The 12,822-nt window shown below is 59.9% G+C and overlaps 1 protein-coding gene across 1 annotated transcript; it reads right to left on the reverse strand.

The window, feature by feature from the left end:
- Positions 1-151: 151 nt before the first annotated feature.
- MYOG (myogenin) lies at positions 152-4,014 on the reverse strand. Its single transcript, XM_005447228.2, has 3 exons — positions 3,535-4,014; positions 1,034-1,115; positions 152-273 (listed from the first exon to the last, which is right to left on the reverse strand). Exons 1-3 carry the CDS (start codon positions 4,012-4,014, stop codon positions 152-154), a joined length of 684 nt encoding a protein of 227 aa, XP_005447285.1.
- Between the last annotated feature and the right edge of the window lie 8,808 nt (positions 4,015-12,822).

Raw genomic sequence — 12,822 nt, forward strand, 5'->3', positions numbered from 1 at the left:
GTTTCACGAGGAGTGGGGAAGGAGGCAAGTGGTTTCAGCGGTGCAGTCCACAATGCCGGAGAGGTAAATACAATTTCCAGTGGCTGGACCCTTCCGGCATCTTATTCCCACTCCATTACCAGCTCGAAGAGCCACCGGGGTTTGCGCTGGCTCAGTTTTGAACCCGCTCCTCCTGGAACGTCACGGCCACGTCCTCCACAGCGATGCTCTCCACGATGGAGGAGAGCGAGTGGAGGTTGCGGTCCTCCACCGCATCGTCAGCCAGGAGGTGATCTGCAGGGAGGAAGGGGATGATCACGCTGCTGGGGACGGGGACCATGTGCTGGGGATGGCTCCTGGCTCCGTGCAGGGGGGACCCAGTGATCCCTGCACAGATGGAGTGACCAGGGCACCCACTCCCAGCTCCCACCCTGCGGGGAAGTGACACCTTCCCCTGGAGAGTGAAACTTTTGGACACTTTTTAGCTTTTATTCCTCATTGGAAAATAAGATTTAAGTTTCTGCCTTCTGGGGAAAAAAAAAACAGGTGGATTTGGTGGGGGTGGGGATAACTGCAATAATGGAAAAAAAAAAAATAGCAGCTGCAGAGTGGGGCATGGGGACGGAAAGGGAGCCGGGGCAGCGACATGCAGTGATGCCCAGCACCGCGGCCAGCAAAACCAAGCCAAAGGGTGGCAACAGATGAACCCTTGATGGGGACCAAGTTGCTGGGGCCCTGAGCTGCTGCCATCCAACTGCTCGGCTCCTCAGAGCAGGCGTCTTGGAGAAATCAGGCAGTGGGAAAAGCCTGAACTCACCAAGCACTGAGCCAAGGCAGTGCTGGACTATTTATGAGCCTGGGGGGAGCTCATGTCTTTGCAAAAGTGGGGTGGGGAGGGAAGGACAAGGTTCCTTTTGTCCTCCACATTGAGCATCTCCTCTTGGGGGGTTGGCTTAGCAATGTTCTGCTCCAGAGCTGAGGTGTCCCCTGCTGCTGCCCCCGCCCCGGAGCCCGGTGTCACTGCAGGATGCGGGACAAGGTGGGGGGACCTTACCTGCAGGGTTGGTGCTGAACTCCAGCTGGCTGCTCCACTCGGGACTGCAGGATGAGCTGCCGGATCCGCACTCGCTGGCCGCCTGCAAGGAGCAGAGATGCTGACCATGGCTGTCACCTCCTCCAGCCTGGCCAAACCCCAGCAGCCACCCCAGAAACACCCTGGGGTGCCCAGTCACCTCAGCACAGCATCCCTGCAGGGGTGGGCACATCCCTCCCCACCTGCAAGCAGCTGGAGGAGCCAACAGCATTCGGGGTCCCCAGGACCCATCCGGGCCAGATGCTTCCTTAACCATAAAGGCTGAAAAATCTCCCTTTTGGGCTCTGGACAGAGGAGAAATGGGGCCATCTGCTCACTGCAGGTGAGAAAAATGTCTCTTCATCTGGTGACTATGAGAAAGGGCTAGAGATGGAGCAATGTCCTTGAGCAAACCAGTTTTTTGCTGAAAATCATCTAATCAGGCTTATAAAAAATGACACACAGGCTGGACACTCTCAGGCCATCCCAAGGGGATTTCTGGGGAAGATCTTTTTGCAGTCTGATTTGTGGATTTGGGGCCTAACTCTGCTATTGCAGAGGGAAGAGCTGACAGCCTGAAAAATGAGAGTGTTACTCAGCAAAGCTCTGAAGTAACTTTCTTTGTGTGTGTCTTTATCTGGAAGTGATGCTGGCTGGGGTTAAACCCAAAATACAATTTATAGGAGCAACCCCAAGGACCCAGCTATACATAGCAGCCTCGAAATGGTACTTTGGGTCTACAAGCTCACGGCAGCACAGGCTAATTAATTAACACTTGGATTTATTTCCCACTGAAGTAGGAAATTCTTGCAGATTTTTTTCCCCCAAAAAATCCTGGATTTTGCACTCAGTATGTGAACCCCTGGCTATGCCTCAGAGAAGGGATGGCTCGGGGCAGCAGTGACATGGGAACTGCTCAGTGTGGTTTTGGGCGCATTTGCAGGGGCAGCCAACAAATACACCCAGGTGGGTACATTGGGATTACACCGGGAAGTCTCAAGAATATACAGGATGGAGCCTAAAAGCTTTTTCAGTCCTTTATTCAGCTCTAAATGTTGGGCTACCTGGGTACCTGCCGGTTTGGTCCTTAAATCCTTTAGTCTGAAAGGGGATAATCCCCTGTGTAGCCCTGTCCGTGCCTCTTGTAAAGTCCTTCTGTATCTATAGTTACGCCTGTATCAATATCTCTATATCTATCAATATAGCTATAGTTCTATCCATATCTATACATCTATATCTACTTCTACGTCTATATAATCTATATCATCAATGCTTATACCTATATGTACATCTACATCTATCTGTATCATCTATATCATCACTACCTGTATTGTCTATAGCTACCTACACATTTCCGTGTCCAAAGCCTCAGAGCAGAGGGTAGTGCACGCCCAGACACCCAGCCCAGAAATCAGAGGGCAGATGAAAATATCTTTCAAAAACTTGGTTAAATGACCAAAATCTTGCAGCGCGACCGGACTTGGCTTGCGGCATCTCTGCCTGGGGCTGCGGCAAGACACACCCGCTGCGAGCATCCTCATCCTCGCCTGGCTCACCGATCAGCACCTTTGGCCAGAGAAACCCGAGGTGGCCCCGTGCTGACCCCCTCGTCCCCTGCCTGTCCCCTGCCTGGGGGTGCTGTGCCACGCTGACCACCAGAGCAAGTCCCCTTGCCCCAGCATGTCGTGGCCCTGGCAATTGCATGGCAGTGGGCGAGCGGGAAGCGAGGCTGCGGGTGTTGTGCCCAGGAGCACCGATCCCTGCGGAGCGCCGCGGGCGGCAGCAGGTTGTGACCCCCCAGCGGTGTCTGGTCGGAGGCTTTGTGGGATGGGCTGCCCTGAGCCTTTACAGGGAGAAACCAGGAGTGTGTGTGTGTGTGCCTGTGAGCAGGGGAATTTAATTTAATTTTATATTTTATTTACTTTATTTTCTCTCATTTTAATTCATTTCATTATTTAATTTTATTCCATTTTATTTTCTCTTAATTTATTTATTTTGATTTTATGTTATTTCTTTCATTTTCACCTTTATTATCCCTTCCAAGCCCAGGCACAGGTGTCACACCCAGTGCAGTGCCCAGCACTGAAGCATGCAGCCCCCAGTACATCCATACACAGGGAGAGACCACCAGTGGCCCCTTTACCCAGGGGTTTGAGCACCCAGTCGGGACTGGATCAATGTCACCCCGTGCCTTTACCCAGGAGACATTCACCAGCCCACGACAGCAGCACCTGCCTTGCCCCCGGGGCTGGGGGGTCCCACTCCTCCCAGCAGAGTGCCCCAGAGCTGCCCAGGGTGTCTCTTTCTGGGATCACCCCCATAAAACATCACCCCCATAGAGCATCACCCCCATATGGCATCACCCCCATAGAGCATCTCCCCCCTATGGCATCACCCCCATAGAGCATCACCCCCATAAGGCATGACCCCCACGCTGGTCCCCAGCCCTGGTGTGGGATGTGGGGCTGCACGACGGCACTTACCCCGGGCTGGGCAGCAGCGGGGCGGAAGCGCAGGTCCCTCTGCTCCCGCTCCTGCTGGTTGAGGGTGCTGAGCAAGCTCTGCAGGCGCTCGATGTACTGGATGGCACTGCGCAGGATCTCCACCTTGGGCAGCCGCTGGTTGGGGTTGAGCAAGGTGCTGCGTTTCAGCGCCTCGAAGGCTTCGTTCACCTTCTTCAACCTGCGTTTCTCCCGCAGGGTGGCCGCCCGCCGCCGGTCGATGGAGACCGTCTTCCTCTTGCACACCTTGCAGGCCCAGGGCAGGCACTGCCCGGGGCAGTGCTCAGGCAGCGCTGAGTCCTTCTCCTCCAAAGCCACCCTGCCCTCGGGACACAGGGCCACCTCGGGCCGCTCGGGGTACGCTGCCGGCTCGTAGCCCTGCAAGCGGGAGCCCAGGAAATTTTCCCCATCGTAAAACCTCTGATCCGGGAAAAAGTAAGGGTTGGTCTCAAAGAGCTCCATGGGCGCCCGGGCAGCTCAGGGACGTGTGCGCGGCTTGGGGATGGCTGCTCCCTCTCCCCACGCCAACTGGTTGGTGCCATTTAAACCCCAGCGCTGGCATTAAATCACAGAGATAAATATAGAAAACCTAAAGGAAACCTGAGCCCACCCTAAGCTGCTGCCTCACATCAAAACTTGTCCATCTGATTTCATGTGCTCTCCCTGCGGGGATTACGCTGCCCGGACCGTGGCTGCTCTAGGGGGGCTGGGGGGGCTGGCACAGTGGGGAGGGCAGCCCGGCCGCCCCGTAAACAAGGGCTTTGTTTGAGCCCAGAGGTGCCACCAGGGCCGCGGGTGGCTGCCAGCTCCCCCCAGCATTCCTGCCTCATCTGGTCCCTTCAGTTATGGCAGGGCTGGGGCAGCCCACGGTGGCCTCGTGGCCCTGCCCGGCCGGGCACCCGCACCCCTTCCTGGCTGCCACCTGCCATCCCACAGCACCCCGGATCCATCCCTTCTCCGTGGTCAGACCCGACACCAGCACAGCATCCTCTGCTGCTTGGCCTTTGCCCCCTGCCACCCCGCACTGCCCCACGCCGCTCCCGCTCACCCCCCGTATTTCCCATGGCCCCATCCTGCATGGGAAAGTGCTACTGCATGTCGCATGTTGCAACATAAAGGCTGAGGCTGTGGAGAAGCGGAGGAATTCAGCCCCGAAGCGATGTCCCACTGCAGGGACGACCCTGCAGCCCTTTCCCCATGGGCACCCCTGGCCACGCAGCACCCATCCCCTGCCAGCCACTGGGCACCCCTCCTGCTGTCCTGCAGGAACAGAGCGGGCAGGATGGTGCCAGGCTCAGCCCTTCCTCCGCTGCGGGCTTCCTGAAGGTTCCTGGCCAAGTCCCTTATCCCAGAGTGGCATTTTTGGTACAAAATCCATGTTCATGGCCCTTCCCATGCACCAGACCCAAAGGACACCTCCTCCTGTGTGTCTCCATGCCCCACCAGAGCAGCCTAGCTGGGCTGGATCCCCTCCTGCCCCAGCAGGCTCATCCCAGCTGGTCTCTGGTACCGGCCCCTGTACATGTGGATAACCAAAGCCCCAGCACCATCCTGCCGCACCCGTCCCCAGCAAAGACACGTTGCTCCCATGTTCCCAATGGGGAAACTGAGGCACCATCATGGGCACTGCCTGAGTAGCAGCATGGGTGTGTTTTTAACCCATCCCCAGCCCTTCTCTACTGACTCCAACCTCTTGACCATGTCTCTCCAGCTTTGTCTTTAATTCAGAAGGGATTTATTTTTTTCCATCAGGAACGTCAGAAACCATCTCCCATCTCCTCCTATTCCTGCTCCAGGCCAGATTCCAGCCGAGGGATCGGTCAGTGGAAAGAATGTCAGCAAAGAGCAGGGCCAACCCTGCCGGGATTTTCCTTCCCCAAATCCCCCCCTCCCCAGAGAGGCTGTGCCGCAATGCATTCCCCACACCCACTACCAGCACCCTGGCTCACTTCGGGTTGATTTCTAGCCTTTTTGGAACCTGCCACAATGCTTTTCTCTCTTTGCAGTGACTTGTTTGGGCCCAGAAGCCTTATAACACATCCTCACACCGATTTCAGCTCTCCCAGGGTCTCAGCCCTGGGGGTTTGCTGACCCCATGGTTTTAGCATCCATAAAAAATCTGCAGTAAGGAAAGCAGGACCCTCACCCTCAAGGGTCACCCTCGGCACAGCCCGTGTGCTCCTCAGGGTTAACCAAACCCCCAAATGCTCAAGAAGGAAAGAAATCAGAGCACTGGCTTGTCCCCTGCTTAGGATGACAGCACTAAAGCAGTGAGGAAGGGGCATGATTCGCCCTGAGAGCCTGCAGAGGGGCCAGTGGCAGGTGTGAAGCCACTGGGAGGGAAAACCTGAGCCCGAGGGCTTCACAGCAGCATGTCAAGCAGTTTGCCTCACTGATGGAGACCTTTACAGTGGCACTTGGTGGAGGACATGACCCAAGTGAGCCCCTCGAGCTGCAGCCAGGTCCCTGGGTGAGGGATGCCTGCAGGACCACCCTGGCTCTGCCATATAAACGGGCTTTTTGTAATGGCAAGGGTGTGTTTGGAGGGTGAGGAACCCGGCGGTGACATAACTGGCTCTGTGGGGCACGTGGTGGACCCACCCAAGAGAGCAGTCAAGCATTTAGCACTTCATAAAACAGGGGCAGCATCAGCAGAGCAGGCGCTGGCTGCTGCCGTGGCCTTTCCCGGGCCAGGAGAAGTGGCTTGAGCCAGCCTCGGTGGGCCACTGAGGCCACTGTGTCCCTGAGCAGGCTTTGAAGGCTGGAGGGAGCCCGTGGAGATCAGGAGGAAAGAGCAGCCAGTGCCAGTTGGGATGGGGACTGGGGAAGAAGGACCCCGCACTGGGTGGCAACCCCAGCCCCTGCATTCACTCCAGATCCTTTTTGGGGGGTCTCATCCAGGCTGCCCTGCTGCCACCGATACAGGGAGCCGGGATAACGCTGTGCCCACCCGGCTGTGGCTCTGCTCTTCCATCAGACCCTCTATGCCAGATGACCCTAATCCTGGACACAGGCCGGGGGACACAGTGGGGTCTGGAGTCCCTGGGTCCAGTGGACTCATCCTGACTGATATCAAGCCAGGGATAATGATTATCACTGGGCAAGCAGTAGCCACGGAGGGACCCTGGCACCTGGGCTGCCAAGGGGGCTCCCTGTACGGCCTGCATCACCCTGAGCACCCCACAAAGAGGAGTGCTGGGGGACGGGCGAGTGGGGGGGCTTTTCCCGGGTCCCATGGGTGCCCATGGCGGCTGCAGGCTGCGCCCTGGGTAATTTGGAGCCGGTCAGGGATTAGGGCTCTGCTGCCGGCTGTCAGGTTAGCCCGTGATGGATGGCGGCGGCTGGGAGGCACACAAAGGCAACGCTGTGCGAGCCCCGGGCAGAACGTGCTGCGATCTGTCACGGGGTGACCTTCCCCGGCTGGCGGAGGCCTCGCGGGGACGGCTCACCCCGTCACAGCCGCCTAGGATGGGCAGCCACCAGGCCCGAGCTAAAAATACCCCTCCATTGAGAAAATCTCAGCGAGGAGGGTTTGCCCTTGCTCCTCCGGGGCAGCTTCCCAAGCCGGGTCCATGGCGCAGGGTTGCGGAGATGCCTGGGGGCTGCCCCGGCTGTTTTGCCTTCCCACCATGGCTGATTTGCTGGGATCTGGGGAAGCGCATCGGCACGTTGCACCCTGGTGCACGACCCTGCGTGGTGCACGGTCCTGCCCGGTGCACGGGGCTGCACACACTGCTTGCACGTCCCTGTTTGGCGCACGGAGCTGCACGGTGCCCATGCTGGGGGTGCTGGGGATGGTGGGGATGGTGGGGATGGTGGGGATGGTGGGAATGGTGCCAGCCGGCTCCTTCTATTGGAAAGGGCAGAAAGAGCAGCAGGGTTCAGGGGCTGGTGAAACAAGCCGCGTGGTCACGGAAGCATCTACACCCACAGCGGTGGGGAGAAAGGCTGGGGCTGGCCAGGACCCAGCAAAGAGATCATCCCGCTGGGATTTCAGCACAGGAAAGGGGTCCCACCAAAATGCCGCTTCCAATGGGACCCACCTTCCCGTCGCCCCTGGGCAGGCGTCCCCTCTCGCTTTCCAGGCTCACCAACATCCTTTCCTGCCGCTGTGACAAGTTGTAACATATTTGGGAGCAGCTGCAGGCGGTGGGGAGATGCTTGGCCCTCTCCCCGCTCCGGCTGAGGAATGCAGAGCAGACCTCTGCTGCGACACCCAGGATTTCCGACATGCCTCCTCGCCGAGATTCGGGACAGCAACAGCTGTTCGGCCACGATGGGGCCACGGCAGAAGCTGCCCCCTCAGCCCCATCCCCACGGCCAGCAGCTTTGCACAGCGACCTCTCGGCCCGTGGGGATTTGGGATTGGGGTTAGGTCCAGCCTGTGGGGAGCGATGGGGACAATGTCCGTCTACCTGTCCCCAGCTGGGGTGGGAGCAGTGGCGGCAGGACCGGCTGACACCCCTTGCCTCACCCCGGGTGGGTTTGCTGGGAGGGTGCTGGGCTGGGGCTGCTCATGCCCCTGCAGTGCCATGCCCCCATGGGGCTCAGCATCGCTGCTCCCCACCGCATCACTCACCCCCGCAGCCCCAGGGACCGGCCTCCGGGCCCCAGTTTCCCCATCACGAAATCAGGGATAATGACGGAGGTATAAAGTCCAGCTGGAGAACAGTTTTGTTTTGGTATTACTGGTCTTTAGAGGTTTGACCTGGGATGGGGGGCAGGGATCAACAGAGAGGTGCTGGTGGTGGAGCAGCCCCCAGTCCACTGGATCCCAGTCTGGGGACTACACTGGGTGCCCCAACATACCAGTCCACTGGATCCCAGTCTGGGGATGTTACTGGGCACACTGACCCACAGCCTATTGCAACTATCTTGTGTGTCCTAACCCACCAGCTGCTGGGACCCCAGTCTGGGGACCAAACCAGGTGCCCCAACACACCAGTCTACTGGCTCCCAGTCCAGGACTATATGGGGTGCCCTGACCTCCCTACTTGCCTGCACTGATCAAGTGATGCTCTGCCCCACTGCCAGCACTAAACCACCTGCATTTCTGCCCCACCGTGGCCTCCCCTGCTCCATAAGCCCACGGCCCGGACACAGCCCTTCCCCTTCCCAGACCCCAGCCCCAAATTGCAGCTGGAGGAGGGATTCACCCAGTAGGGCCCCCACTAACAAACCCCACCATGGGCTCTCCCACCCAGAGTGCCCCCCATGCCAGAGGCATCCCCAGCACATTAGAGGCAGCTCCTCCATTGCTGCACGGTGGCACTGGCTGGGCTGTCCCCACATGTGTCACAGAGGGACTTGGGGGGGACACGGGACTCAGGTTGTCAACAAGGGGCTGTTTTCCCTGGGTGGGAGAGCCTGGCTGGGGCGAGCTGGAGGACAGGTGGGTGTTTGGAGGAAGACCCATGAATGCAAGGGATTCAGCAGCGACATATGGTGGCTATTCGACCCCCGAGAGGGACAGCTGTCTGGGCCAGGGGGATGGCGCAAGGCCCGGGGATGGGACCTGGGGACAGCAGTGTCCCTCGGCGGGGGACAGACCTGAGGTGGATGCCTGGAGCTATGCGGGGAGGGGGCCAGGAGGGAGCTGGTGGCTGTAAGCCCCGTCTCCTGAGTGGGTGACCATCAGCTTGTCCCCACGGTGGGCACATCCCCACTGGGGCTCATTCAGCCCCCGTGGCCTGACCGGGGACTGATGCTGCAGGATCAGGGTCCGGTGAACAGGGGAAAAGGAGCTGGCGGTGCTGATGTGGGGCTTTCGGGACACAAACCAGTGACTCCTGCATTTTTCTACCCCCATCCCATGGGACAGCAACTGTCGGCACAAGGAAGGCTGACACACCGTGGTAACTTGGAGAGTCATGGAGGGAGGGTTGTGGGGATCTCATGGCTTCGGGGTGGGATGCCCAAGGGACGAAGGGACAGCAGACCCTCCCCCCCACCCCGTGACATGCCAGCCGTGATGCCAGAAAGGCCGGTCCCCAGGGAGGGGCACCCAGCCCTTCCGGAGGGGCCTCACCCAGCAAATTCCCATGGCAGGAGGAGAGGCTGCCAGTTCAGCCCCCCCCCCGCCATGAGCACCCAGGCTCGGTGCCACCCCCCACCCCGCGGCTGGTTTTCCCCCTCGTCGGGATGTTCAGCCCCATGGGGGGCCCTTCCTCAAAAGCACCCCCACTCCCCTCAGCCGCTGTCCGCAGGCTGGTGGGGGGGGGGGGGGGGCGGGGGCAGGGGGCGGCCCCGCAGCGGCCAGAGCCGGGGGGGGGGGGCAGCAGCGCCGCACCCCGTGGGGACCCCCGCCCCCCCCCCCCCCTCGAGGGGGCGTCCTTCGCCCACCGGACCGATGGACCCGGACCGCAGCCGGCGGAGGTGGGAGCCGGGGGGATGAGGAAGGGCTGGGCGGGGTGAGGAAGGCTGGGGGGCTGGGGGAAGTGTTCCTGGGGTGCCCCCCGCCCCGCCGCAGGGATCGAGCTCCTGCCAGCGCACCCCCACCACCGAGCAGATGCACCCCCGGCTGCCTGCGAGGGGAAATGCCTTGACACGCAAATTCCCGGAGCCCTGAGGCTGTGGCCGAGGCTGGCCGCCCCCTGCCCGGGCCGGGGGTCGGGGCCAGGGCAGGAGGCAGGAGGCACCGGCCGTGCGGCGGCGGACGGGAGAGGGCAGCATCAGCCCGGGCATCCTCCCGCCCGCGCCGCCCGGGGGCTGCGCACGCAGCGGCGGCGGCCAGGAGCATCCCAGACCCCTTCGAACCCCCCACGCCCTCCCCCGTTTTTTTTTCAGGAGGCAGACACCCCACCCACCCCAGGCCCCGGGGTGCGGACCCAGCCCGTCGCCTGGCCGCCGGGTGCGGGGGTCGGGGCCCGGGACCCCTCGGGGTGACCCCTCGCACCCGCACAGTTCCAGCGGGGATGAGCCCAGCTATTTATTTCCAACCCCCCGGGAAGAAAATCTCAAGGTTTGTTTTTTTCCGCGGCGTAATGACCCCAGCAGGTGCTTTTCCTGCCCGAGGGCTGAAAATAGCTCCCGGAGTTTAGTTTCCTCCGGTTCCTGCCCCTCTCCCCGTCCCCTCCATCTTTTGGGCCAAAACATCCCAATCCGGGGAGGGGAGGCTCCGGGGAAGTGGGGGCACTTCCCGGAAACCCTTTCCTTTGCGTTTTTGTGCTCAGCTGGAGGTGGAATTTTCCCGAACAGGAGTTTTTGATCTTGGCTCCAGCAGCCGCGCTTGCCCTCAGGTGGCTCTTGGGGAGCAGCTGGGGCTGTCCCCCCCACCCCCCCACCCCCCCCCCGCCAGGAGGGACAGGAATGTGCTTTGGGAGGTGTTTCTCCTGCAGGAGCTGTGGCCTCTGTCCCTCACAGGATGCTCTTGCCCAGTGCCTGTGTCACATCTAGTCTCTTTGGTCCCATGGACTCACTTGCTTTATGGGGGTGAAGTGGCTGGGGGGAGCCGAACCCCTCAACCACCAGCATTCATGCCGGTCCGTCTTATCAAGAGCATTGATTTAGGGAGTTGGAACTGGGAGCCACAGCTGGCCCTCAGGCCAGGCAGGTCCCTTGTCCCCAGGAGGGACCCCAGGGTGGGCCTGGGGCTGTATCTGCATTTTTCTTTCCTGGTCCCCAGTGGCTGTGCTGGTCCAGGCTCCCCTTAAACCCCGGGGATACACGGAGGTGCAGCACCCCAACTCCCAGCCCCCTGCAGTGTTTGGGAAGGCTGTGGGGTGGGGGTTCACCTGCTTTCATCCCTTCAGGAAAACACAAGGGATGGGGACATGGCAGGGCGCTTCCTTCCCCTGCTCCATCCCTGTGTATCCACCCTGGATGGAGGAGACGGACAGTGATGGCAAACGTTGCTTCGGCCAGGGCCTTGTGTGGGAAAGGGGTGCTCCCGGGCGGAGAGGAAATTTGGGGTTACACACCCAGCTGCCTTCACAACGCTTGCCTGAGGTCTCTGCCCTTCAGCCCGGTGCCCTCTCAGCCCACCCCTCCTCAGCCTTTCCCAGCAAGGTGATCTCTGCATCCCCCCTCACCCCTCCCTGCTCCCCCAGATCTAGGAGAGCATCTGGAGTCTCTCAGCACCCCAAAAGCTTCATCCACCCATCTGACACCCCTTGGCCTCTGCAGCAGTGAATCTCCACTGATGGGTCCTCACTTCTTCATCATGCCTGAACCCCAGAGCCACGCAGCACCCCGCTGCGGCAGCAACTCCACGGGGCATTGCTGCACCAAGCCACCTCCTCCCAGAGCACAAGTCCATTCTGGGCTTCCCACTACGAGGTTGGATAAGCCCCAAGCTGGGTCCTGCTCCCCAGATCCTCCCCACCCATGGGAGCAAGGGGAGGAAAGGCAGGAGAAGCAGCCTCCATGTCCACTGAAGCTGATATGCTCCAAGCTCATGGCAGGGGACTTCTGGTCGCGCGTCCCCGAGGAAGGCAGCCAGCTGTGGGAATGTCGCCGCCGACCATCTCAGGGTTGCTCTGTGCAATGCAAAATGTCACATGTCCCGCTGCAGCGTCACTGTCCCGGAGAAGCCATCCCCCAGGGACTGGGGCTGGGAGGCTGTTTTTACCGGCCCTTGGACAGCTCGAATAATGTTTGTGCTGCTCTGGGGAGAAAGGATCACAGCTGGAAGAAGAGAAGGGGAACAGGGCAGGAGGCGGATCCCCTCTGCTGACAAGGAATTTTCCACATGTTCGGTAGGAATCTGTAGGTTTAGGCATGTGGGAAGGGTTTAAACAGCTTTTCCTACAACGTGGAGGACCTGCCCAGTGAATTTCTGTCCTGACTTATTTCTGGAAATAAAAAATTTCAGCTTAGGTTGGTTGGGAGCAACGAATGTGAGCAGCGGCGGAGCGCAGGGCTCAGAGACTGCAGGAGTCAGATGGAAGAAGAGCTTTTGTGTTGGAGGCTGGCAATGTGGTTACGGTCTGTAAGTGTCTGAGTGGGGAAAAGAGCCCTGTTACCGAAACCGAGAGCTGCGCAGCCAGCAGAGAAAGATGCAGTAAGTGACAGCTGGAAGCTAAAAGAGAGGATTTTAAAATAGAAATATGGGACATGTTTCTAAAGCAAGAAATGCAAACTTTGGGAGCAGCAGCCGTGGGGACGTGGCTTTCCTCTACACCCTGCGTGAGGGGGCACCTCTCCATCCTCACCCTGGAGGCACTGCACCAGCCCAGCCTGGCCCTCCTTGGCTGCTCCCCTCCCTTGTTGTTGCTCCTTCACCCCCCATTTCCTCCTTCACCCCAAATCCTCATCTGCCACTGCCCCTCC

This window comes from Falco cherrug, chromosome 16 (genome assembly GCF_023634085.1).
Source record: "Falco cherrug isolate bFalChe1 chromosome 16, bFalChe1.pri, whole genome shotgun sequence".
NCBI classification, from domain to species: domain Eukaryota; kingdom Metazoa; phylum Chordata; class Aves; order Falconiformes; family Falconidae; genus Falco; species Falco cherrug.

Coding starts and splice junctions, on each gene's coding strand:
- MYOG (XM_005447228.2), bottom strand. CDS start 4,014: ATGGAGCTCTTTGAGACCAACCCTTACTTTTTCCCGGATCAGAGGTTT. Junction 1,116..3,534: donor CCGCTGCTGCCCAGCCCGGG/GTAAGTGCCGTC, acceptor TGCTCCTTGCAG/GCGGCCAGCGAGTGCGGATC. Junction 274..1,033: donor GTTCAGCACCAACCCTGCAG/GTAAGGTCCCCC, acceptor TCCTCCCTGCAG/ATCACCTCCTGGCTGACGAT.